General features: G+C 33.3%; 3 protein-coding genes across 3 annotated transcripts; 1 reads left to right on the top strand and 2 right to left on the bottom strand.

Moving 5' to 3' along the window:
* The first annotated feature begins 598 nt into the window (after window positions 1-598).
* Window positions 599-6975, top strand: LOC134253579 (solute carrier family 49 member 4 homolog). Its single transcript, XM_062736106.1, has 12 exons — window positions 599-1146; window positions 1537-1627; window positions 2041-2204; window positions 2330-2402; window positions 2500-2564; window positions 2744-2797; window positions 3936-4062; window positions 5069-5171; window positions 5485-5552; window positions 5696-5814; window positions 6400-6582; window positions 6779-6975. The coding sequence occupies exons 1-12, from the start codon at window positions 825-827 to the stop codon at window positions 6952-6954; spliced, it is 1545 nt and encodes a 514-aa protein (XP_062592090.1). The 5' UTR covers window positions 599-824; the 3' UTR covers window positions 6955-6975.
* Window positions 6976-9214: 2239 nt separating this feature from the next.
* On the bottom strand, window positions 9215-12950 carry LOC134253556 (protein TANC1-like). Its single transcript, XM_062736083.1, has 2 exons — window positions 12790-12950; window positions 9215-12569 (listed from the first exon to the last, which is right to left on the bottom strand). The coding sequence occupies exons 1-2, from the start codon at window positions 12863-12865 to the stop codon at window positions 9577-9579; spliced, it is 3069 nt and encodes a 1022-aa protein (XP_062592067.1). The 5' UTR covers window positions 12866-12950; the 3' UTR covers window positions 9215-9576.
* A 5308-nt stretch (window positions 12951-18258) lies between these two features.
* On the bottom strand, window positions 18259-27449 carry LOC134253559 (uncharacterized). Its single transcript, XM_062736087.1, has 5 exons — window positions 27371-27449; window positions 25370-25669; window positions 20101-20307; window positions 19449-19705; window positions 18259-18285 (listed from the first exon to the last, which is right to left on the bottom strand). Exons 1-5 carry the CDS (start codon window positions 27447-27449, stop codon window positions 18259-18261), a joined length of 870 nt encoding a protein of 289 aa, XP_062592071.1.
* Window positions 27450-27820: the final 371 nt, after the last annotated feature.

The raw sequence follows: 27820 nt of genomic DNA, 5'->3' as shown, positions 1-27820 counted from the left end.
GAAGGCAGCTGATGCTGAAGAGTTCCTTCAGGAAAAATAACTGTTACAGATAACTTTTATGTCTTGGTTACTCCAAGGACACGGAGTTTTTTTTTTAAAGTCTATTGTTTAAAAAATTATATTCTTACTTTTTGTCAGTCACCTTTTAGCATGTTTTTAAACAATGTTAAGTATTTACAATACATTAAAGGTATTTTATACTCCCAAATTATATTTACTGTCTCAATAAGGAAGGTTGAAAATACACCCTCGGCGAAATCACAAGCAATTTTCTTTAATTTAACTCATGTTGAAGGATTTTTTTTCAGTGTTTATATCAATTTTTAATCCTACTTATATTTGTCCTCCCAATTTTAGATCATTGTTAAGTTCATGAGCACAAAAAAGTTTTTATTTTATTAAAATATTTACCAGAAAACGTGATTCACTGAAATCTGGACATTTTTTGAGAATGACCCATATCGTCTCTGTCGGCACACGAGGTACCCTGTAAAACTTGCATTTAATTGCAAAATGTAGGTGTACAAGTAAAAACTTTATATCATTAACAACTACAGGTGTATTTAAAATCGATTCACGTGACCTTAATCACCTGAGAGTTTGTTTACCTTTCGCACAAGATGTTTTAAAGCGCGATAATTGACAAAGCTAAAGTGGATAGTTTACTCCTATTGGTGGTGTGTTAATGTTATTTTTATTGTGTGATCTTTAACCCTATGTATTCACCTCCTCTTGATGTGTAAACGATCTTTGTTGTGATGTGATCTCCATAAAGCATGCAGAATGTGCAAATTGACTGCTGACTTTAATACTAACAAAACATTATGTCGGTACGTGAACGCAGTGATGCATTGAACGTAACAGTTCAAAACGATGTCGATGCCGCAAACAATGAAGGACAACCATTCTTTCAAAATAAGGAGAAAAGTACAGACAAAATTTACAAGAGGCGATGGTACGTCCTTGCTGTATTTGGCTTAGCTTCCTTTCTGCAAGCCGCCGTATGGAACACTTGGGCCACTATAACCAAGTCGGCAGAAGTGGTATTTGGATGGGAGGATAGTCAGTTTGGAATGTTTGTCAATTGGGGAAATGCTGCCTACATAATCACTGTTTTCCCGGCCAGTTATTTTATGGACACAAAAGGTATATAAATATCATATGTTAATTTTCTTGTTGAAGTGACAGGAAGTCATGCATTCAGAAAATTGTCGATTGCACTCAATATTCCTTCCGGTGTTTTCATATTCTAAAAATAAATACCAGTATTATGGTTAATGACATATATGAAACAAAAATTTATGTGAGGCAACTGAGAATTGACCTTGTTTGGTTAAAGGCAGTGTGTAAATATATTAGATAAAATTTACTCAATATTATAACTATCTGAGATAAATTAACCTAACACATAAAACTAACAGAATAGATGAAGTTAAAATAGATGTACGAATGATTTATGCATACAAAAGCTAATATAAATATGAAGTATACATTAAATATCAAATGAAGTATTTACTTTTGTGGTTTTTACAAAAGGGTTACGAGTATCTTTCCTGATATGCACGGCTCTGATTCTGGTTGGTACAGGAGTAAGATGTATTACACATGAACCTACATACGCCACATGGTAGGTATGTTAACTACAACTTACGTGTGATTAAAATCAATAAGCATAAAATAGAGCAATACCAACCCTTAAAACACAAACTCTGAATACCCTATTCCTGGTCGAAGTAAGTGGTGAAAATGAAATTTTGTATTTGGAATTACTACCTTTGTTTTATTTCATTATGGTTTCTATAATTTTCGATGTTAAGGGTCATTTTATTCCCCTTTAAGTCAAGTAGAAACCAATCATTTTATAAGTTGCAGTCACGTTGAAAACCTTCTGATGTCAAAAAATTAAATACTCTAATTTAAGAAGAGATGAAAGGATGATATGAATGCCAAACAACTATTTTCTTGGTACATGTATATCAGAACATAATTGTTCATATTAGACAAGTAATGTTTTCGTAAAATATTTTCATAAACTTTCAGGTTAATGAATCTGTGTGCTGTTTTGAATGGAATTGCCGGAACAGTCCCAGGGGCTGGGCCTGCACAGGTCGCAAACACGTGGTTCCCGCCAAATCAGAGAGCAAGTGCTACAGCTGTTATATACGTTTGCAATTTCTTAGGCTCAGCTATGGCCTTTCTTATTGGTAATCAACAGGAATTTCAAAGTCTAAAAATCAAAACGAAAGTGATATTTCATTTTGACTATAAACACGATAGATTTGACTTCATTGCATGTCTATTTCTTGTTGTTATGTGTGTTTTTTTTCAGGTCCACAACTGGTTGATTCACCAAAGTATGAAAGTAAAACTCCTGTCCAAAATTATACACCTACAATCATCAGGTATATTTTATTGAAATGAAACATGGCATACAATTTTAATTAATACGCTCATTTGTATTTATAATATAAAAAGAAAGTGTTCTTTTTTTATTTTTAGCTTAGAAGAAAATCTAGGTGTAACAATAAAAGACAATTTTAGAAACACTTCAAATTCAACCCAAGGTACGGTACATTGCATTGTATCAAATTGATAAGGACAACAAACTCTGGATAACTTTTTGATTATTATGCAAATATAGTGTGTTGTAATCAGAATGGGCGATAACATATTTAGAATGACAGTTCGATATTGACTAAATATGAAAACTAAGGACAAAATGTAAGATTTATTCTCATTGCAGAATTGATAAACTTTACAAAAATGCGTCAAGACATCATGCACTTCATGTATTATGGTAAGTAAGATAATTCAAATGTAACACAAGAATTAATTTTTGAATGCAAAATTGATATTTTGCTGCGTATCTAATCACAACACTTCTTGCTTACCCCTTCTTATATTCATTGCAACATTTTGCTCCAACATTAAATTAATCAGCATTATAGTTGATCTCCGAACAGTGAACAAAAAAGTCATTATCTATCTCTGATAGTGTATCTTTTGAAGCTATTTTCGAATACAGAATATATGTTTAGGATGCTCTTTTTGAACTAAATGAATATAATAACTTCTTTTATAATGTAAAGCTTGTTGCATAATAAAATGCACAAAATATAAGGTCGAAACTTTGACGCATTGACACATATGTACATGAAGCTTAAAAACAAAGCTTAATTGAAAAGATGTTCACTTTAAGTTTAAAAGCATCTTTTGATCCACAATAAGAGTAGAAAGAACAAGAGCCACTTAAGGCCTTTTTTGGCCTTGAGAATTTCTGAAAAATCAAAACTGCTTAGTTTAGGTTGTGAATGCAGTATTTATCGCATGGATTGTTGGGACTGCGTATCTATTGCACATGGCGTAAGTTTCCCTTTCGTCAATGCATTATGACGTCATAAAATGAGTCAGTTTCACAATATCCTGTAAGTTCGTTTGAAAATGGCCTAAAATTGAAGTGTTTTTAAAAATATTTTTCATAGCGCACAACTTCTGATCCAAAATATGCAGTTACATAATGAAATATCTATTTCTGAAGATTAAAAAAATGTTTTAATTTTTAGATCGTGGGCTGTGCTCATATTTCAATTGTTTGTTGAAGGTAGTCAAATAATGTGTTTTCTACAAAATTCAAGAACAATGCATTTTCTCAAAGCCTGTTTTCCAATACTTTGATTCTCAAAAAAGAAATTTTATTACAAAAAATGAAAGCACTGAATCTCTTTTTATTTTGAGAAACAAAATGGGAAAAGGGGCGATAGTTTATTAATTGATATAAGGACAGGGCCATTTTATGCATGTTCAAAGTGAACTTAGCTCTTTTTAATTTGATCAAAACTTTATCTTAACTTTGATCAAAATACTTCACAAACCTTGGCTACAGCTTCATCTCATAAATATTTTAAAGAATTATTGCATAATTGTCCTTCTTTTAGAATTTGCAGTGGCAGGGCTGTTATTTTTAGGAAGTCTTTTAATGCCAGCAAAACCCCCTACTCCACCAAGTGTGTCAGCATCAACACAGCGTGTTGAGTATAGGAAGGCGCTAAAGAACATTGTTCAGTAAGTTTAAAACATATACAGATAACGGAATACATTGTTCGGTAAAAACTGCTTTTCAACACAGACTTAAACAGGTCGAGACCACTAGATTTTCTGATGTCAGCATAAATTTGCATGTAAATTATCTATCTATTTACTTTACCTACTGCTGAATTAGCCGCAATGCATTGTGGTCTACTACATGTACCCAGCTGTGTTGAAAATGAAGGGCAACTTGAATTGTCTCTTGGAAATTTATTTTCAATACTTTTTTTTGAGATTTGTGAAAGAAATATTTAAAATGGTGTATAATCTTTCATTTCTATGCTCACATTTACAAAATTTGCTTTATGAAGCCTTATATCAACTTATAATACATCGGCGTAAACCATTGTTCAAAGAAAGGTGCTATCGTTGATAAAACATCATGATATACTTATTTTTTAGCAGGTATATATAGGTCCTTGGTTTTATAGCTGTGCAATTCTTATTTAACTCAAAATTACAGAAAATATGCAAATGTCAAAGCGTTTGTAAACTAATTAGAAAAACTTATTTGATTATTAATATTATAGCAGGAGTTTTTGTTATAATCTTTCGGAATAAATATAAATTATATCTTTTAAGAATTTTCATAAAAAGTTAAATATTGTGCAGTAAAATAAGTCTGAAAAAATTTGCCATTGAATTTTTTTAAACACGTAGAAATTGTCATGCTTTGCATGCATCAAGACACATAGTGTAAATAAGAAGACATGTGGCAAAATGTTGAAAATTGCCTTCCATATGTGTCAAGATGTAGTGTAAACCGACCTGTTAAAGCGAATAGGCACAATGTATGTCGAATTAAGTTTTCAGAAATCAATTTGGCATTATTTTAGCAAAATCAAAGGTTATAATAGATGATTTCAAAGGGTGAACGTTTTTACCCTTTATCTTGTTCAGTACTTTATTATGGCGTCATAACAGATATTAATTTAAAAATCCACGAATTATTCCTTTTTGTGTCATTACTTTTCTTGGTAAGGAGCAAAGCAGTATGGTGTATAGGATTGGTATATGGTATTCCAGTGTACGGAGCATGGGGATCAGTTCTTGGTGTTATCCTGAAACCTGTAGGAATAGGCCAAGTAAGGATTATAATGATTTGGGCAGCTTTACATATTTTTATTCCTTAAAATAATACTTCACACCCATCAAAGTACCCTTATTATTCTCCAATTTAAAAAATCTGAAAAAAATTCTATACGAATATTGATTTTTCTATGACTAAAGATATTAGCAGTTAATTTCCTTTCAGATTAGCATTGATAGTTAATACAGTCATATATAATTGATTGTAATATCTACAGTAACTTCTAGCGAAAAAAAGATAGTTGGTGAATACTACTATTTCATTTTCATATTTTTAGCTTGTGACATATACAACTATATTTGTTTTAGACGGAGGTTGGATGGATTGGTTTTTACTCAATGATAGCAGGTTGTGTCGCAGGTCTAGCAGTTGGAAGGTAACCCATAAATTCCCAATGATTTATTCTAACACTTACTCAATCTTTTTTCTTTAGCAAGGGTTTATTCTTGGGTAATGAAAAGTGAAATGTAAATGTTGAATTTTTTCAAATCAAAATGTGATTTTTGGTTTTTATTTTAGATTTTCAGATATGTTCATGAAGCATATGAAACTGATTAGTATGGTTATGTTGGCTGCAGCCGGGGTATCATTTTTATGGTTTACACTATTACGTGTCCAGATTATACCGTTTTCTACAGGTACGCTTTTGGATAGTTATGTGCAATGACTTTCTTGTTAAATTAGGGGGAAAATCGTGATATAGGCCTTAGTAAAGGCAAATCGTTAATGCTTAGCAGACAAAATGATGTCAAAACTAAGAGAAATGGATTTTTAAAATATTTTTAATATATTGAATCCATGATTCATACTTTGAAGTTTTAATTTGATAAATACTGTAGATGGTGGTATTTATGTACATAGATCCATTGGTTATTTCATTTTATAACATTGGAAAATTTAATTTTTACTAATTATCAATTGAAAAAAATGCTCTGCTAATTTATTGAATTTATAAAAGATATCAACAAAGAAAAAATATGTAGATAAAATGTCTGGACAGTCATAGCTTTAGCGATGTACATGATGATATTTCACACCGAGAAGCTATGTATAAAGTAATATCAACTTTACCAGCAATACAATGTTAAAACTCTTTAAACAAAATTTAATCTCTATTGTATTTTTTTTAATGTAAATAAATTTTATGATAAAATTTTTCTTGTAATTTTATTTTCTTAGTTGTATTGTATTAATTGATAAACAAAGTATATTTCAAATTTCAGAACAAGTTTATATCTCCATTATTTTTGGAGGGATGTTTTTTAATGGATTCACCCCTCTGTTGTATGAATTGGGGGCGGAGGCAGCTTTCCCCGTGTCAGAAGGGGTAGCGTGCGGATTTCTAACGTGCCTCTCCAGCATAATAGGAATTCTGTATTTATTAGTACTACAGATACCAAATATAGGTAGGTATTAAAGAAAAGAAAAATGAAAAAGTTTCCGTATTGGATCAAAATATCATAACTGAAATCTTAAAAAATTAGGAAACTGTTTTTTTACCTCTCCTCGTCTTTCTTCTTGTCTTCGCTCTTTATTTAAATCACAGGTTTTAACTTTTATTAATGACATCGATACAATACTGAATTTATATTTATTTTCTAGGTACAGCCTGGATGAACTGGACATTGGTGGGCAGTATAGGTGTATCTTTGACTTTACTGTTTATATTTCCAGAACGATACACTAGAACTGATATAGATTTGAATGTAAACAAAACAGAGACTGGTCAACCAGAAACAACGATCGTAGTCAAACAGAATGTATACAAGGATGCGTAATAATAAATTATTATGCTAATGTCTTCATCTCTTTCTTGAACAAATACATGTATTTTTATCTGTGGAATGCTCGAGATATACATATCCTATGGAAAAAATTCAAAAATATGATTAAATGTTAATTTGTTAAAAGACAAAATATTACGAGATTTTGCTCCAGCAGACGGAGATAACGCGTGTCTTACAATGTGCAAAATCAGATTTGCCCGCCGCATCTCAACAAAACGTAGTGGCGAATCTAGAGTGAGTTTTAGGGTTTTTAACGTCCGCTAAGAGAAAGCGAGGAGCCCCACATATTTGTTGCATTTTTATTAAAGTAAAACTATCTCTAGTTAAGTTAGATAAGTTTAAACTTTTTTGAATTTTTTTATTACCCCATCACATGAATACTGTGATCAATAAGTTTACATCCAAGGTTGGGGAGCCTTGGATTCCGCAAACTAATTTGACAAACTCCTTATAATAACAAACATCTTGTAAGTTGTGACAGGTGAAGTTTTTATATACAAAAAAGAAAAAAAAACAGCACTCTCAATCAATCATAAATATATGTATATGCAAGCTTAATTATCTAAATGATACAAAGAAATTCGTTGTTTCTATAGTAAGTAGTTGGAACAGCAGAGGTTTTTAAACAAAACAATTTTGCAGTGCTTGTTCTAATCATACACAGTTCCATTTTCTATCAAATTTCTCAATATCACAGTTTTTCTTGAAAATAAATATATTTCTCGAATTTATAATAACACAAAATTTCACTTTTAGCTCCTTCAAATGAAGAAATTGATTGAAACATCGTTTTTGGTATATGTCCTTCTTTGCAATACATGTTATTAAATTTACAATATTATAAGACTTATAATAATTTACAATAATTATGTCCAATTTATTCATTGCAAAATCAATACCAGACATTTTTTTTTATCCAATCATGAATTTCTTCTCAGATCTCACTTACATATTCACATTCCCAAAGATAATGTTCCAGTGTTTATGGATGTACATTAAAAAAGTACAAAATTCTGATTCTACAATCCCAATCTTGTTTAAAAATGTGTTTGTTGCAAGAATTCTGTGCATAATGCGATATTGAAACCATCTAATTTGCATTCCACCTGTAACTTTAAAAATAACCCTACTTTTAATCTTCCACGAACTACTGTTTACATCTAGATTAAACTCCTTTTCCCATTTTATTTCACATTCAGGTTTTTAAAACTTTGATTTAAGAATACCTATTAGTATTTTGCTAGGACATGTAATAATGTGTATAATAATTATGTATGAATAAAACCTTGCAATGCATCATACTAGTGTTTAATGCCACGAGGATATATTAACAGATTAATACTAGAGGTACTGTGAGCAATGAGACTAAATGATATCCCCCGCCTACCATATGAATATAATGGCTGTGTATTTTGCCTCGGTTAACCAAAAATTTGTGTCGGATCAAAAAGTAAACCAGGAGATGCACAATGGCAATATGTAATAAAGATTCTGTGAAAGTTTCATCGAATTTCATCCAGTGGTATGAGAGGAGTTGCAGATAAGTGAAGAGTACCCCAAAGCGTAACAGACGGACGGACGGACGGACGGACATACCGATTACTAAATACTCACCCGCTTTTCAGGTATAATTAGGTGTTTTAATAACAGATAATGCATTTCAGTTTCTAACTGCTTCGTGAAAGGAACAATGAATTCGTTTGCAGGCGATTTTTGACGCTTGCGTCAATACGTTTCTTGTATTATTTGATAAGCATATGAATTATTTTACAATCTAACTGCTTCTATAGACCCTTTTCCTATGACATATTTTGTCTAGGAGTTATTCCCCTCAGGCGCCATATTGTAGGGCAACATATCCAGATCCCTTCATTATTCAACCAAGTTCAATTTGTTATACTGGTTAATGAGGTAAAGATAACACTATTTTTCTTATGAATATACGTTTGTCAAGGCTTCTATTAATTCATGATTTTAAAATTTAAATATTTTCTAACATATATTTCTTGCATGCATATTTAAAATTGGTTGCTGAAAGAGGTAAATTCACTACTTTGCCCTACAAGATGGCGGCTAAGGGGAATAACCCCTAGGCAAAATATGTCATAGGAAAAGGGTCTATATATTTTGGTTTCAGAGAGGCAGAATTTTGAACAACATAGAAGGTTTACAATTTTTTCATTTTCTAGATATGTAGTATTTGCATCATTTGAAATAAAATAAGGCCAAAATATAGATACCATTCCGGGCATTCATTTATTGTTTGCATCATAATCTGTCCTAAAGAGAAACATTTGACCATATGTCATCTAGCCGTCCAATGTCGTATCACTCAAGCCACAAAAATTTTGTATTAATCTGGCAAAGAGGATTTACTTTATACATATCAGTAATGGTCTCAAAATTACATTAAAAGTCAGGCAATATTCGATGTAATGTTCATTGTAAAGACCAAATGAGATACAATTGAAATTCTTATAGATGAAAGCAAGCAATTCTTTTTGAAAAAAACAGTTCATTTTTTGAATATATATTTCTAATGTTAGGATATTTGTTCCCAAGTTTATACAAGATAAATTCCTTCACAATATGAAATATTTAACTAGTCGTTCTTTATGAATAAGCTCCTAGGATAACAAACAAGAATTCGTTTAGAATTTCGTCACTAGCATAATCAAATGCAGTTTTTCCGAATTTGTCGGCAGCATTGACATCTGCTCCATGCTTTAGTAAAAGTTGTATTACACCTGTATGATTATTTTGTACTGCCATATGCAGCGGTGTCTGACACTGTAAATCAGCAGTATTCACGTTTGCAAAATTTCTGGAAGAAAGTCCAACAATGTCTTCGTTTCCATTTTTTCTGTCGCATTTATTAGTGTCACAGCCTAGGTCAACCAATCTTTGCACTATTCGAATATTCCCCAACCTTGAACCTAAATGTAATAGTGAAACATTTCTGGAATCGAACGTATGAATATCTGCACCACGCTTTATAAGAAGTTCCATTATTTTAAGTCGTCCATTTGCAATAGCACAGAATAGAGGAGTTTCCCCCCCTTTCATTTTTACATTCAAGTCAGCGCCATGTGTCAGGAGAAAACGCACTATTTCGTAATTGCCTTTAGCACAGGAATTGTGCAAAGGAGATGTCTTATTTATATCGAGAATGTTGACAGACGCTCCTTTTTTAACTAGATATTCAATAACAACTTGCTTACTATTTTCTGTTGCCCAATGCAGCGCAGATTTTTGATGAACATCAATCTGGTTCGGGTTAACTGCTTCGTTTTCAATTAAGAAGGAAACAATGGAGAGGTCTCCCTCACCCGACGCGGCGCACAGCGGGGTAGTGTGTTGTTCATCACAAAAATTGACATCGAAACCATTTTTAATAAGATAATTCAATGCATCAAATTGAGCATTCTTACACGTTACATATACCAGAAAATTCATATCTAACTCCGGAAACTGTGCCTTTTCTTTCTGCTCATTTATATATTCTAAAATATCTATACGACCAAATTCAGCTGCCCTGTACATTATCCTTTCAATATTTTGAACAGAAGAAGGACAGTCTACAATAAAGTGCAAATCCAAAACTGATATGGACTGTTTGTCATCGATGAATTTGCTTACATCACTTCCCTTCTCTAGAAGGAAATTTACAATTTGAGCATGACGATTTTTTATCCCGTAAAATAAAGCTGTTTTACCTTCCATATCAAGAAATTCAACATCAGCACCATTTTCAACTAATAGTTTAACAATTTCTAAGCTTCCGATTCGTGATGCAATAATTAATGGTGTTTCGCCATTCAAGTTGCATTTGTTAACATCAGCTCCGTATTCAATAAGAACTTTAACGACAAATGTATGCTTATTTTTTACAGCAATTAAAATGGAGGTATCACGCACATTATAATACGCATTTTCTGTGGCATTAACATTTGCTCCAGCACGTATAAGAGCCTCTACAACGTGAGGATATGGCGTTAGACAACTGACAAGGATTGGGACATAAAGCCCAGTAGGGTATTCAATCTTCAAACAATCATTATCGAAGTGTCGAGTCACAAAATTCACAATTTTTAATTCTCCACTTAGACATGCTAACATTAATAATCTTGTTTGCTCTTGTAGGTCATCTGTGAGGAACAATTCCCAAACTTCGAGTCTTGTGAGTTCTCCATGCATTTCTTCTTTTGCTCTTTTTATCAAATAGCAAAGTATTTCCTTGTGACCGAATGCCAGTACCCAGCTTAATGCTCGCACTTTTTGCATATTTTTATCAGAGCTGTGACTCGTAAGAATTCTTCGACGGAAGCTTTTGTGTCCTTGAAATGAATACACATCCTCAAAATCAAACCACTTTGAACTATGTAAATGATCTACCAGAAACATATCTACAATTTCCGCAAATTGGACCCAATCCAGAAATCGAAGAAAAGATGTTATGAATTTAGTGTCTTTAAGAAAAGACTTTTTTGATCCGAAAACTAAATGGTAATTCAATTGTCTTATTTCATTATATATTCGTACTGACAAATGAAAACAATCTTCTAGTTGTAGCTGCAGGATTGACGAATTTGAACTGATTTTTCTAGATGTCACAATCTCAACATTATTGTTAAGGTATTCAAAAGATATGTTCTCGAGAAAATGCCGTGTGTTTTCCTTTCCATACATATGAGATACAACTTCAAATACTGAATCGTGGGTAAACGTTATCCTGTCCTTCACGTCTGAGAGGTAGGTTCCTTCAAGTTTAATGAAAGCATCACGTATTGCTGATATAGGCGTGTTATGACTCAGTCCACAATTTGATAGTAATTCTGATAATAATTGTCTGTTTTCATCAAGGAATTTGTCTGCACAAGTATTATTTCGAAACACGCATAATACTAGAACGACGAAGGTAATGGATTCACACTTTCGCATAATTAGAAGCTCCTTTTGCAAGCATTCTATAGGATGGTTTAGTCTCTGGTGTATGTCCATTCCCTCACGAAGTAAGCTACATAAAAGAGGGAACATTGGATAATTGTTTTCAACAGAAATATGTTCATAGGTAACCTTGGGGATGTTTCTTTTGATGCAGTAAGTTTCTAGAATTCTTAATCTTTCTTCACCATTTAAATGGTATTCATTGCTTTCTATATCTATAGTACTTTCTGCTTCGAAAGGAAAAGGCTCAAGATCGTTGCATTCTACATACACATTTTTTCTGCAGGTAAATATAATTTTTGTAGAAGATACTTTTGAAAGACAAGAAAGATAGTCAAACAATTCCATGAAGCAATCATACTTTGACATATCTAAACCAAAGCTTCCGAATGGGTTGTCAAGGACAAACATTTGATTTATCACAGGATACAAATATTGCCGGATTTCATCAGGGCTTCCAACAGGAATGATTTCCCACTTTTGTGTCTGAAACTGAATAGCTAAATGCCTTGCAATAAAGGTCTTCCCGCTTCCTGGACCACCAACAATAAACAGAACTCCTCTTTCGTCGATTATCTCTTTCGCTCTTTTATAAGCCCTTGTTTCTTGAAAAGATTCCCCATGAACTATCCATTTTTGCAGTACCTGCTTGTGTTGTTCTGTATTCATAAGAACATAAAATTATATATGCTTGTATTACCATGTAAGAAATAAAATATTCATATCGATGGATTAAGATGCATGAGAAACATGGTACCGTTTAATTCTTTTTTTTTTAAAACATGAACACTATTCTTTCGCTATTTTAATATTAAAGAATGTGTCAATGTAAAATTCCATGACCGAATGTATTTCACACATTGTTAATTTTTCACATACCTTTTATATGAATAGGGATGTGACATTCTTTTTCCAGAACCAAGAGTCTCCTACCCATTTGCTTTAACTCTTCCATGACTCCATGTTGTGAGGATCTATCAAATTTCCTTGTCAACAGTGACTGTGTTTCATTGGCAAGGGCACCATAACTTAGACGGTATATTGCCTATACAAAATACATATTCGTTCAAATTCAGTAAGTTATGCTTATCATAAATCTTAAATTTTCTTGTTACGAAGATTTGTTTTACAAAAATAGGTTGTTATTTTATATGTGAAAGAGTAGAAGTATTTTAATCTGCATCTTATAAAATATGAATTATATCATTTTCCAACATAAAAGTTTTCAAAAACTCTTGGCAAACTCTTGTCACACACTGATGCTGAGAATGGTAAATATGTATCTTTGTTTGACAAATACAAATTTAACGTCTATATTTTCACATTTACAAAAGTTATTTCTCTTTTGCTGAGTCAATCCGGGGTCTACCGGTGTAAGGCACTATTCTCCTTCTGTAACCATAAAATCTGTATGAATATGTTTATTATTGTTTTCATGTTGCCCCATACCCTGGCAATTAATACAGGTACAGATCGAAACTGCCCGATAACTTTTGATATACTATGGAATAATCTAGTAGAATGGATAAATGATAAAACTGACCAGAACATTGAAATAAACCTTATAGATGTAATACTTGGTAGAGATGGTAAATACCATATTATACTGAACCTTTTAATATGTATAGTAAAAAGACATATTTATAAGAAAAGACTTTGTAAGACATTACCAACCATTGATGGAGCTAAAAAAGATTTATGTTTAAAAAAATAACCATCTGCCTGTATTTGAAAAGAGATGGGGTGTTTTTTCCCACTGTTTTCTAATGGTTAAAATTGTACTTGTACATGCTTATAATAATGATGTACTTGTTTAAAATCACTATGCTATCCGTTTTTGTTTGTTTTTTGGATAACTTATCTGTCAATACATACACGTATTGTATGAATGTGGTGTGAAAGGATTTGTTAGTTGTTTTTTTTTTGGTCTTTTTTTTTCTTTCATTGAAAAATTGTCCTGATCGAATTTATAGTGTTCATATTAAAAGTAGTTCACTTACAAATAATAGTGCCATGTAACATGTTCATATATACATGATAAAGTGAATAGTCATTTGATCAGTATCATCATATATCACAGAGATGTTAATGTCATTTCTTGGAAATATTTTTCATCTTGAAAGTATGACTACAATGTATATCATTCAATTTTTTAAATATTCTATGTATATGTACTATGCACTATAATGTCTTTAAATTAATCTGTCTGTCAATTTGGTGAATCCAGTGCTCCCCAACATTGGCGCCATTCATGTAATCATATACTGCTGGGGCAATAAAAAAAACTTTTGAAGATTAAGAATATGAGCAAGTAACTTACAAATGATTGATTGTGTATTGTTTAACGTCCCATTCGAGATTTTTTCACTCATTCAGATACACCGTATGCGGGAGAAGGACTTCAAATTTAGACCTATACTTGCACTCAGGGCCATTGAACATTGAGGATTCTTTATTGTGCAAACGCCTACCGTGTCATGATACCTTCGTTTATAAGGTCATATCCGAAAGACTGGGAGGTATATAGTTTTTTTTTCTTTCTGTGTTTCTAATTGTCTATTTGTCCACAGAAACTTTAACCTTAGTCGTAACATTTGTTTGTTTGAGGCTATAACTTTCATATTTTATATGTGCATTTATGTAACAAGCTCTTTTTATGGGTCCAACATTTTATCTCTTGACCTTGAGATTGGAGTTTGATCCGCTTTTGAAAAAAAATTACCCAACTTTAACCTTTGTCATTACTTTTCAAACTTTACTTTCTTATTGTCCCCCGCTTTCATGAAAGCAAGTGGACATTAAATCTCATTCGTCCGTCTGTCAATAACTTTTGATTTAGAGGAGCTATGACTTTCATATTTCACATGTGTTTTCCTTGTGACAAGACTTTTCTTTGGGTACAATGTTCCTACGAATTTGACCTTGACTTTGGAGTTTGACCCACTTTTACAAAAAAACACCAAACTTTTACTTTAGCCATAACATTTGAACAACAGATACTAAGGCTTCACATATGTAATACTTGTGGCAAGACCTTACATTGGATATAAAAACTTTGACACTTTGACGTTGACCTTGGAGTTGGTCCTACTTTTAGAGAAGTTTGACCTACTTTTTTTAAATGTTTAACCGTGGCCATAACTTTTGAACGGTTCGGGCAAGGAATTCACCTATCTAAAATTTGTGACAAGACCTTTTTTTAAGATACTTACAACTTTGACTCTTTGACCTTGGAGTTTGACCTATCTTTCAAAAACTTATCCTTGGCCATAACTTTTAAAAAGATGGTGCTAGGGCTTTCATATTTCAAAATCGTATTTCTTGTGAAGTGGCCCTACATTGGTTACCAATATATTTAATTTGCTTTTAAAAAAAGTTAAATCTTCGCTATTTTGTCATCTGGGGTTATCATTGTTTCACTTCCTTATTACTTTTGATTGAGAAGAGATAGGGCTTTCATATTTGACATGTGCATTACCTATGACAAGATTTGACACAATATGTTATATAAAATGACGTCCCCTTGAATTTGCCTTTTTCACATGAATATTCATTGTGACAAGTTCTTTCCACTTGTATTGATATATGCATGTTTGACTTTGTGACCTCGATCTTTAAGTTTGCCCACTTTAAAAAAAACTTCAACTTGGAACATAACTTTAGAAATGTAAGTACTAGGGCTTTCAAATTTCACAAATATACTCTTTATGAAAATACCTTACGTTAGATATCAACAATTTTGACTTTGACCTTTAAGTATGACATACTTTTGAATAAAAAACATTAACCGTCCCATAAAATGCCAGGAAATTTTTAAATTTTGCATTTTTAATCTCAAGGTCTTACCTTGTGTACCATTAAGTTTGATGTTTTGACCTTTATCTTGGAGTTTGGCCCACTTTAAGAAGACATGAATATTGACAATTAACTTTAACCTTTGCCATAAACTGCAGTACGGGGACATTACTGTTTCACAATCATATCTTGTTTATGTTAAATCTCTTTTTTTTTGATAAAAAATAAATTTATGACAAGGAACACACGGCGGGTGTGACCAGTCAGCAGGAGATGCTCACTCCTCCATGGCACCTGATCCCATGCACCTCTGATGTTTCGGAGGTCCGTGTTTGCTCTGCTCCTATTTTGTATTGTTTAATTTATGGACTTTGATATTGAATACCATTTGTTATCTCCATATCCTTCTTTTAAACTGAATTTTCATCTTATACTTTGAACATTATTAACTTCAACTGACAACAACACTCTTCAAAATATCAAGTCAAACATTTTCGATTGTCAAGAAGAGCATGATCTCTAATTTAATTAGGTTAACGTTTACATTTACCAGAGGTGCTCAATTCGTTGACTCTGCACATATGAACACGAACTGACAAGATAAATAAATTGGTTTTTCTTTTTCAAATTCCTACTCAATTTCTTTTCGAGCCCCGTGGGGATCCGGGTTAGAATAGGTCCTCAGTACCCCCTTGCTTGTCGTAAAAGGCGACTAAATGGGGCGGTCCTTCGGATGAGACCGTATAAACCGAGGCCCCGTGTCACAGCAGGTGTGGCACGATAAAGATCCGTCCCTGCTCAAAGGCCGTAAGTGCCGAGCAAAGGTCTAAATTTGCAGCCCTTCACCGGCAATGGTGACGTCTCCATATCAGTGAAATATTCTGGAGAGGGACGTTAAACAGTATATAACCAACCAACCAATCAATTTCTTTTCGGGATTATAGTTTTAATATTTTTAATAAAAGCCAATATTTTTTCCATTTCTATTCAATTTTAAGAGTTACGTTTGCTTCATGAAAGTGTAAGGATACATGTGTGAATCAAACATATCCAGTGTAGTTTAATAATTCCCAGATAATACAAGATTCGGAATACACTTTTATTATATTTTAATTTAAAATGTTCTATCAAGTCATGATATTAGTTTTAATATTTTGGAAAATAATAACCTCAAATCTATGTCCAACTTATAATATTTTTTTTTACTTTTTGTTAAATTAAATTAACATATTAGCAGTCACTCTGTAAAGGGCACATTTTGGGTTTCGGTTATGTTTCATAAAGAGTTTCAACTCCGAAGCGGTGTTTTTTGCATGAGGCAGATATATTTGTTAAAAAATGCTAATGAGTTCCTGAGGGATAAACGATATGCCATTGATTGTAAGAATGTAATAGCTTCCAAAACTCTGTTTGAAAGCGTTACGATTTGTGCTAGCACTCCTGGACAGTTCAGTCGACTGGGAAAAGTTATGGTTTCGCTGACATTCTTTGCTCTTTACTTTACCTTTACAAAACGCTTGTGTAGAGCTCATTTGAGGATGGTAGATAAAGACTGATGCATAAACAATCCATGCATTTTTTTTTCTCTATTAACAATCTTTATTTGTAAAAGAAGGATATGGAGATAACGAACAGTATTCATCTCAAAGTCCATTAAACAATATACAAAATCAGAGCGGAGCAAACACGAACCTCCGAAACATCAGAGGTGGGATCAGAAAAGAAAAGAAAAAAAATATAAAAGAAATATAAAGTTTGTGGCCAAATTATACTGTGCCTAACTCAAAGTTTGGCATCAAAGGGGTTTTTTCTTGTTAAATCCTTCTTATTGCCATTGTGCACCCCCTATTTTACTTTTTGATCCGACACATATTTTGGGTTTCCCAGCCACAGCAAAACATGGACTTTGTCATCAGTTATAACGATATGGGAGACGGGGGTATCATTTAGTGAGCTCATTGCTCACAGTACCTCTAGTTTATTTTCAAGACTATGTAAATCCTGGTCCATTCCTTAACCAAGAAAAATTATATGACCACAGGGAAAGCAAAATGTTTATCAAATCTATGTGCAAAGATTTACAGATATGAACGCTCTTTCACGAGGCACATTGCGTCTCATACACAAGGAAACAAGTTTCTTTGTACATGTAGCAAATGTGGGAAGGAGTTCATATCTGTAAAACATTCAGTTCTTTATGAAATCCATTGGAAATGTAAAAGAATTCACACCTAGCCTTTTCACGGCGCAGCAGAATACATAGTAGGAATAATAAATTAATTATAATTATGCATTCTGAGTACTCTTTGAACATCAACATGTGTGTTATATTAAAACATGCAATTACCCTGTTAAATATTTGTAAAAAATAACAAATGTACGCTTATGCTTAAATTAAGTCCTCATTTCCCCCTCGCAATTTTGTTTGATAATCAATATCACGAATGGCTCTTGCCTTTTTTCAGCAAAACAGTTCTAAAAGACACTTTCACATAACATAAGAGGTACTGTGAGCAATGAGCTCACTAAATAATACCCCCGCCCCCAATATGGTTATAATGACAGTATCAGTGTTTTGCTCTGGAAAATCCAAAATTTATGTGAGATCAAAAAGTAAAATAGGAGGTAAACAATGACAATATGTTATAAAGATTCTGTGAAAGTAAATTCATTAAATTTCCTTCAAGTGGTATGAGAGGAGTTGCGGATAAGAGATGGGTACCCAAAAGCGTAACAGACGGATGGACGGACGTACAGACGGACGGATAGACAGACAGACAGACGGATGGACGGACGGACGGAAGGACACACCAATTACTATATACCCTCCCACTTTTCAGGCGGGGGGTATAATAAAAATTAATGTATTAACAAGTATAAAGAGAGAAAATTAGAAAATGTTTATAAACACTGAATTCTTATTATATCCCCCGCTTGAAAAATGGGAGGGTATGCAGTAATCGTTATGTCCGTCCGTCCGTCTGTACGTCTGTCTAGCTCTTATCCGTATCTCCTCTCATACCACTGAATGAAATTCGTGATAATCACACGGCGAAAACGACGGTTTTCAAATTGCTGGTATGCACGGGGCCAGGCACTGTTATACGACCAACGATATCAAAATAAAAAAGTCAATGCTTAAATTCTTATAATTAACGCGTGACATACAAATATTTGGCCTTCCATGTGGTTATTCCTCTTTCTTCGTAGTAAATGGACCAGGATTTCCATATTCTTGAAAGAAAACAAAGATTAAAACAAGGTAAAAACCTTGAGCAGAAACCCCCTTTGGTGCTAAACTTTGAAACCCTGAAAGGAAACTTTGGCTACAGAAGTTTACATTATTTTCTAACAGAAATAAATAATGTTAATCGAGAAAAAAATTTCATAGATTTTTTGGGGTATAAGTCTTTATCTACCATCCTTAGAATGACGTCTGCACGGCCGTTTTTGTAAAGTGAAAAAGCAAAGAATGTCAGCGAAACCACAATTAATTTTTCCCAGTCGACTGAACTGTCCAGAAGTGTGAGCACAGTTCGTAACGCTTTCAAATTGGAAGCTTAATTAGCTTATACATTCTTACAATCTGTACATATGTCATTTGGCCCCTAAGATTTCATTAGCATAGAGTTCATAGAGTAAATATATCTTCCTCATGCAAAAAATCGCCGCTTCGGAACCCTTTATGTTACATATAACTGAAACCCCGCTTGAGCCAATTTATAAGGTGGTAGTGCACTTACCATATCCAAATTCTGCCACATAGAGTTAAATTCCTTTTCTGTATATTTCAAAGAAACGGAACCCTGAGAATGGGCAAGATCGTTCCTGAATAATCTGATCCTCTCAAGGTCATGAACTGGTAGGATGTCATTTGGCCCAATATCGTCTATACTCTGCGCCCATGTGTACTTAGGTGGTGCTAGGTTTGTTGTATTTCGAAGCAGGGAATACATGATGGTGATGTCGAATTGTGTCGATGTCACTGGCGGAGAATTAACTAAATCAACCATAAGAATTTTTCATTGTTTAAGCCATATTTAGCATTAGGATTCCATTTTTATCGGGTTTTGTTGAGCATGACACTTGAAAAAAATGTATCCATTTAGTTAGTTCCATTGTATAGCAGAGCAGGAATGCATGATTGTGACAAAAACACTTGGGGACCTCTGTTTGTATATCGATATATTTTCAAACTTTTACAATATAGGGATAATTGTACATCAACAGGTGGACATGTATGTTAATATACTATTTTTTTTTATTATGGTGTAAATGGTAAATCTTTATTTCTTAAACGTTCTGTAAATGTTCGATCAATTATTTCATTAAGCCAATACATCCAATTATTATCATAGATCAAAAACGCATATATTCTGTAAAAAATAAACTTACTCGGGAAAACGATGTCTATTTGGGATCCGCTTAATTTACATTTCCTCATAATATCACGTTCATGGTTATCCAAATGCTCTTCCAAAGTAGAAGGAGGAATTGTATTGTCAAAGAGGATACGAACTGCTTCAGTACCGTATTTTTGGCATAACATATATAAACGAAGAAAGTTGTTCTCCTCGCCTGATATCATATTTGGATCCAATTCTAAAGAAAGAATTATAACACCCGATGAAATTTTAATTGAAGAATGATTGTTTAATTGCCGCTTAAATATGTTACGTTGTAGTTCCTTAAAATAAGAAAAACAAGATATGTTTATAAAACACTATGCAGCCAGCGGCAACAAAGTTCGAAAAAGCTTTTTAGCATATAGGTCACAGTCAAGGTCACAAGGCCATTGACCTTGGTTTTGGTGGCGTTTGAAAGAACTTAATTAATCGAGTAGGCATACTAAATATGAAGACCCTTTCTCCTATGGTTCAAAAGTAATGGAAATAAAAAAAAAACCTATTATTAGCATATAAGTCACAGTCAAGAATTTAGCTAGTGGAGTATGCATACCAAATATGAATTCTCTATCTCCTATGGTTCAAATGTTCTGGCAAAAGTTTGGGAAAAAATTAGCATAAAGGTCACAATCAAGGTCACAAGGTCATTGACCTTGATGGCATTTGACAGAATTTTTTGGTGCTATATGCATTTTAAATATGAAGTCTTTATCTCTCACGGTTCATGACTTATGACATGTATACTGGATTTCATCCAGGATTCAGGCGAAAAATTTGGGACATGCAGTCTCTGGAATATTCTAAGATAAACTCATAAAACATGACAAACAATAAAACTTGGTCCCAACTAGAAAGTCAACCTGTCACTGGCAATTCAATAACTAACTGCAACATTAAAAAAAACTTGAGTCTTACGCGTTTTAAGAGAACTTGTCAGTAATCATCTCAACTAACATAAATCAATTCATATTTATCTCAATAAAAGATATTTTTGTCAATTATTTATGCGAATTTTAAAAGCAAAACTTCTTAACAATAGGCATTCTTCTGACAAGTATTTCGAATGGAATATTTATCGGTGTATTAACCCCCTTTGTATCACAAGTAATTGATTCTTTGTGACATTACTATCAATCAATCATATGGAAGTTGTAAAATGGTATTTCATTTTTAGAAAGCACCAAAGACTATTCGAATCAGATTTTTTTAATACGGAGAGTTTGAAATATACATTTTCCAATAAATTAATAATGAGAAATCAATTTATGTAAAAACAAGAAGTGTTTGAAAAATACTGAGGTCCTCGTTTGTCAGGTTATTGCAAAGGATCAAGATCTCAAACAAGTTTAACTCCAAGGTCAAAAGGTCAAATTTGCTAGTATCCTAAGAAATTTTTGGCACAAAAATATATTCTTGTGACATCCCTAGTTCTAACTAGTCCAAAGTTATGACCAAGGTTAACATTTTTTTTAAAAGTGCGTCAAACTCAAGTTAAAAGTCAAAAGGTAAAAAATATTTATCTCATTGAAAGATGTTTTGATTTAGTGGAGCCATGGCTTTCATTTTTCAACTTTAACTTTGACCTTGACCATAACTTTTGAACGGTAAGGGCTAGGGCTTTTAAACTTCAAATATGTAATCCTTCTAGGAAGACCTTTCATTTAATACAAACATTGTTTACCCTTTGCCTTAAATTTTATCCTACTTTTAAAAAGCAAACATTGACCATAACTTTTAAAGGGTTAAGATTAGGCTTTCACACATAACATATTTAATCCTTGTAACAAAGCCCTTTATTGGATACCAAAAACCATGACCCTGTGACCTTGGTGTCTGACCTACTTTTTAAAAACTTTAACCTTGGCCATAATATTTGAACGGTTAGAGCTATTGCTCTCAAACTTCATAAATATAATTCTTGTGACAAGACCTTTTTTCAGTAACCAACACTTTGACCTTTTGGCCTTAACGCTGGAGTTTGACCTATCTTTCTAAAACTTATCCTTGGCCATATAACTTTTGAACAGATGGTGACAAGGCTTTCATATTTCATAACTGTATTTCTTTGAAAAGACCTTACTTTGGGTACCAACATATTTAATTTACACACGAGAAAAGTTAAATCTTTGCCATGTTACCTTACGGGGGCATCAATTTTTCACAAACACATCTTGTTACTTTTAATATGATAGAGTGATATATTATTTTATTTTATCAAATGAATGTTATTCGTATTTTTTTATGCCTTCGGGGGTATATAGCTTTTGCCATGTCTGTCTGTTTGTCTGCAAAAACTTTAACCTTGCCATAACTTTTGATTTTGTAGAGCCATCACTTTCATTTTTCACATGCGTGTTCCTTAATTGTGACAAGCCTTTTTCGGTGGGTACCGCCAAATTTGACTTTTTGACCTCGACTTTGGAGTTTGAGACAATTTTACACAAAGATTTCAAACTTTAACTTTGGCTTTAACTTTTGAACGGTAGATACTTGTAGTAGGACTGTCATACTTCGCACATATATTCTATGTAACCAGACCTTTCATTGGACACCAACAACTTTGACATTTTGACCTTGACCTTGGATATTAAAAAAAACTTAAACCTTCACTAAACGCTTGAATTTGCACTAGAAATATTAACCTGTTCATTCTTTATCTGAAAATGCAGCATCCAAAACTTTAACTCATACATACAAAACAAATAGAAGCATCGTCTATGCAATTCTGATTAATATAAGTCATAGGTAATTGAACGGAAATGTGCTCCAAAAACTTTATCTTAGGACGCTTACATCAACGCCGAGGGAATTTCATAAACTCTCCCCAACTTCGTTGAGGTGAGTAAAAAATAAAAAGAATTTTTTTTTATTTCAAATTGAACGAAACATAAGGAGATAACGAGCAGTATAGATAGAAGCATTCCTTTTTCATTGAATATTAAGGTTTCTTTGTATATAAAGTTCTTATTTTATTTTGTGCCATCAAAAAATAATAATAATTTGTTTTCTTGAATTTCCAGTCATTGAAACAAGATTATTTTGATTGCTATGGCAACCAAGTTTGGCATAATACCAAATTTTTTTTACCCGACTTTTACGCCAGTTTCGCTCATTTACTTTACTAAGTACATGTACTCTTATAATATATATGTAGCGGACAGTATATAGGGAACTTATACTGCCTCGCCAGTGAGCTAGCTTTTCTGGTGATGCGGTAGAGTCTCCCTCTATTTCAGGCAAGTTAAGCAACGGCGAGCCTGTTTAACCCTTGGATGGGTGACCGCTTCACGTTACAAAATTAGTGGCAGCGTAGTGACTCTGGGTGTCTGGTGTCCTGCTTCAGGAAGTCTTAGAGTTTGGACTTAGTGTCCATATACAGACTTCGTGTCTGTGGACGGCAGGGGTTGCCGTATCTGAAGTTAGGTTTCGATCTGCTTCAGGAAGCTGTAAGGCTAGGACTTTGTGTCCAGGTACGGACTTCGTGTCCGGGAACGGCATTGGTTGCTGTAGCTGAAGAGGCCCAGTCACTCAGAGAGAACTCATGCTAAGCTTCGGGTCGAAGCTTCCCTGAGCGGGGGGAAGTGTAGCGGACAGTATATAGGGAACTTATACTGCCTCGCCAGTGAGCTAGCTTTTCTGGTGATGCGGTAGAGTCTCCCTCTATTTCAGGCAAGTTAAGCAACGGCGAGCCTCTTTAACCCTTGGATGGGTGACCGCTTCACGTTACATATATGCATTTTAATGTGACAAGTATTTTGGAATTTCATAGTGTTCTTCTAAGAATCTAGACACACCTGATGTGTTTTATGCTTTTTTTTCTTTAATTTTTATCAATGCCGTGTATAACTATACGACTATCTTATTTACTAACTAAACTTAATTTGCACTTTTTCTGTCGCGGATTAATTCTGGGTTCATGGAGCATGCATGGAGACCGGTCTGTGGCAACGCACTTTGAAAAAATTACGCACTTTGAAAAAAATTTTCAAAGTGCGTTAAAATTGGGACAAAATCAACGCACTTTGAAAAAAAAATTTCAAAGTGCGTTAAATTTGGGACCAACTCAACGCACTTTGAAAAAAAAATTTCAAAGTGCGTCAAGAGTCTACATCAATATTTTTTACCATGGACACACTTAACGCACTTTGAAAAAAAAAATCATATTTTAGTCATGAAAAGATTTTATTTGCTATTTATCTTTCAAAAAACTAAGCCTAACCCTAACCTCAAAAATGAATTGATTTACTCCCGTCGAAAGGAGGATGAAGACGGGTATAAGATCCCTCAGTCCAAATCTTTAATTTTTCCAATACATAGGTGTCGGTAACAAACGGTGGAGGGGAGCAATGAACCTAAAAACGGTACGCTGCATTTTCAATGCTGATACGATGTATAAGTGGGGGGCTTAACCCCCCATCCCCTCCCCTGGCCATTCACCCATTCTCGATGTCTATGCTATACTCAAAGCATTCATATAATTATGTATTTACCTAACTGCTATGACGTTGAAAACTTTCAATAATAAATGAGTTAATTAAAACAGATGAAAACTAGAAATTTTTAAGTACAGTAAAACGTATGAGAGAGAAAAATTTTTCATAGTTTTGAACAATCAAATTGGTCCCTTTTTATTATGTTAAATGTTAAGTTGCTTGAAGCTGTCCACTGTTAGTGCCCCCTATACACCTTTACATCTACTTATCAAAGACTAGAATTAAAAAAAAAACGAATCAATGAACTTAAACAATCGTCACTCTTTTTTCAAGACCCTTTTATTTTCCCTTTATTTTATCAAAACCTTAAATATTTAAAACGTCAATATCTCAGGTCCTACAGTGACTTTATCATAAAAAAGTTATCAAACCAGGATCTGTTATTTATCATACCGATTATTTGAAGGAATATTGATCAATCTTTACATTTTTTCAAAATGCGTTAATATGATTGATATTAACGCACTTTGAAAAAAAATATTTTTTTTCAAAGTGCGTTAGCTTAGTCCCAAATTTTAACGCACTTTGAAAAAAATTTTCAAAGTGCGTAATTTTTCAAAGTGCGTTGTAACACCGGTCTTTTGGGTGAGACTGTATAAATTGAGGTCTCGCATCGGAATAGGTGCTGGCACGAAAAAGATTCTGTACAAACCATTTGCAGCCTTCCACCGAAAAGTAGTAGCGTCTCAATATACGTGTAAAATGTTCAAAGGGAAGCTAATCAAACAAATAAAGCAATATTATCATTATATAAATACAAATTACCTCCAATTACTTTAACAAAAACTTGAGAACTTTCTCCAGCTCCTACAGAATTTTTAACAAGTGCCTGATACATTCCTTCGTCGCTTTCATCGATGTTGTTTATTTGCAATACTGTTGACTGACTTCCTGCGTATTTTAGATCTTCTGTCTTTAGAATGTCACCAACATCAGCATTTTCATGACCATATTTCCACCATACTTCAAAGTTCTCTTTTATATTAAGGTGTAAACGTAACTGAATAGTTCCACCGACTCCAACGCTAATTTCACCCTTCGGATAAATTTTGACCGATGGCAATACTGCATCAAAGAATGGATGGAATAAAAAATTAGAAAAACTAAAAATTAAATACATTATCAGCGAAACAAATGACATCCGTAGTTGTTTTATTATATACATGTAAATCCATCTCATTAAAACCACAGGTCACTTTTGTATTAATAGAAACCCTTCACATACACTCTAGATCTCTTCAGCAAGAATACTATGAAACGACAGCTCTTTTTCATTCCAAGGTGTCAGATTTCCTTCCAATATTAATACAAACAAACAACATAGATTGTAGCTAGCAGCCAATTACAGCAGCTACTAAGCCCATAGGCGAAGCCTAGGTCAATATTGATATTTTTCTGGTGAAAAGCAAACCATTTTCAACATCAAAAGACTCTTCATAGTTGTTTTATTATATAGTCTGAATTTGAATAAAAAGATATTTATATGGAAGGCTTCATGGGGACGCCATTTTCATTTACAAACATCCTTCGTTGAAAATTAAAAAAAAAATTATCCAGAATACAGTTTGTAACCTCCGTGTTTTCCTTTTCTAGTTTGCTATTTGTAAGACTTCCAAATGATTAAAAACAATCCTGCGATAGGTTTGTATTATAAAACTAATTACCCCTTGTGAGGTCAACATGGTGAAATAAGGACCCAAGACCTGGCCCACGAGGTGACCTGTCCTGACCTCGGCCGCGTCGCGGCCGAGGACAGGGCAGGTCATCGAGTGGGCCAGGTCGAGGGTCCTTATTTCACCATGTTGAACTCACAAGGGCTAATTGATTGTTTTATTATACCGATATATATTGAAAAGTATGAATCTCTAACCGTTATCAATTCTTTCTTATATATATATATATATATATATATATATATATATATATATATATATATATATATATATATATATATATATATATATATATATATATAAGGTGTTGATAATCTAACATGCTCTGCTGTCCTACTTATCACTTCTTTAGCTTAACAAGGATACTTTTTATGCTTCCCTACCCTTCCCGAGTGTTGGTTTGTTTAGTTTGCAAAAGATGGTGAAGAAAACAATGAGGGAAATACCGGTATGCTCTGGAGCCATTTCATAACTTAGTGACACCACAACATGGCCCCCTTTTCAACAGCAGTATTTTTTCTAATACATACTCCCATATAAATCATAGCCCTATCGACCTACCTTATCGGCCCCGTCCTATTCCTGAGACTCGTCAAAGAGCTTAAAAGGGATTCTCCTGTGCAGGTACTTATTATAGCCTATTTCCAATGCTGGTTTGTTCTTAAGTGGTCAAAAATGGTGGCATTGTTTTTGTGCTTTAAAACTACATTATTTTTATGCCTTATATAATAGCCTTATGGACCTAGCTTTTCGGTTCCGTACTACTCCTGAGGTTCTTAAGTGGTCAAAGATTGAGGAATTTGACATTTCTTTTTTCTGTTTTAAAACTACATTGTTTTCTTATGCAGGTGAACTTTACTTCTTACGAGTCCTTGACTCATAAAGTGATTAAGCCTTGCATTGATTATCTAATTATGAATTATTATTTGTCTAAAAAAAAGTATTAAATTTAAACAATATTGCATCAAAGTTTTCTCGGTTCTTTGATGAATTTTCATAATGGCTGATAATTCAAAGGGCTGAGTGGCTGCTGTTATTGTCTGCTAGCTTTAGCCTAGTACAGAAGAAAGCTCCCATCCACTTATTGCAATACCTTTCTGTTCATTTGTATTGTCTGTTTCTGAAGTTCTCCTCGGAAGTTTGACGTACAGTCTGGAAAATGCTTTTCCCATCTGCTCCTTGCCAAATGTTGTCTTCAAAACTTTTACAAAGTATTTAGAATATAAACTTCTAAATATAAATTTTATACGTGCTATTAAACACGATCTCAAAAGAATGCATTAATTTACATTGAATTTGTATTGTTTTCTAAAGAAAGAAAAATTAGAATTAAAAAAGAAATGAGCTACCTTTTTTCTGCAGAAAACTGGACATTGAGTGGAAGACTTTAATTGGACTTGACACTTTTCCTCCGCTGACTTTTGTTTTATCTTGTAAATTAAAAAGATTAAGTTGGCAAAATGGGAATATAACTTTGAATATCAGTTTCTTCCTTCATGAATCATATTCCTACCTTTAACTTTCCTTGCTGTTTTAATAATTG

Source organism: Saccostrea cucullata, unplaced genomic scaffold (assembly GCF_032062105.1).
Source record: "Saccostrea cucullata isolate Sc308-1 unplaced genomic scaffold, CSIRO_AGI_Scuc_v1 ctg110, whole genome shotgun sequence".
Taxonomy (NCBI): domain Eukaryota; kingdom Metazoa; phylum Mollusca; class Bivalvia; order Ostreida; family Ostreidae; genus Saccostrea; species Saccostrea cuccullata.
This window is presented reverse-complemented; position numbering and strand designations above follow the sequence as displayed.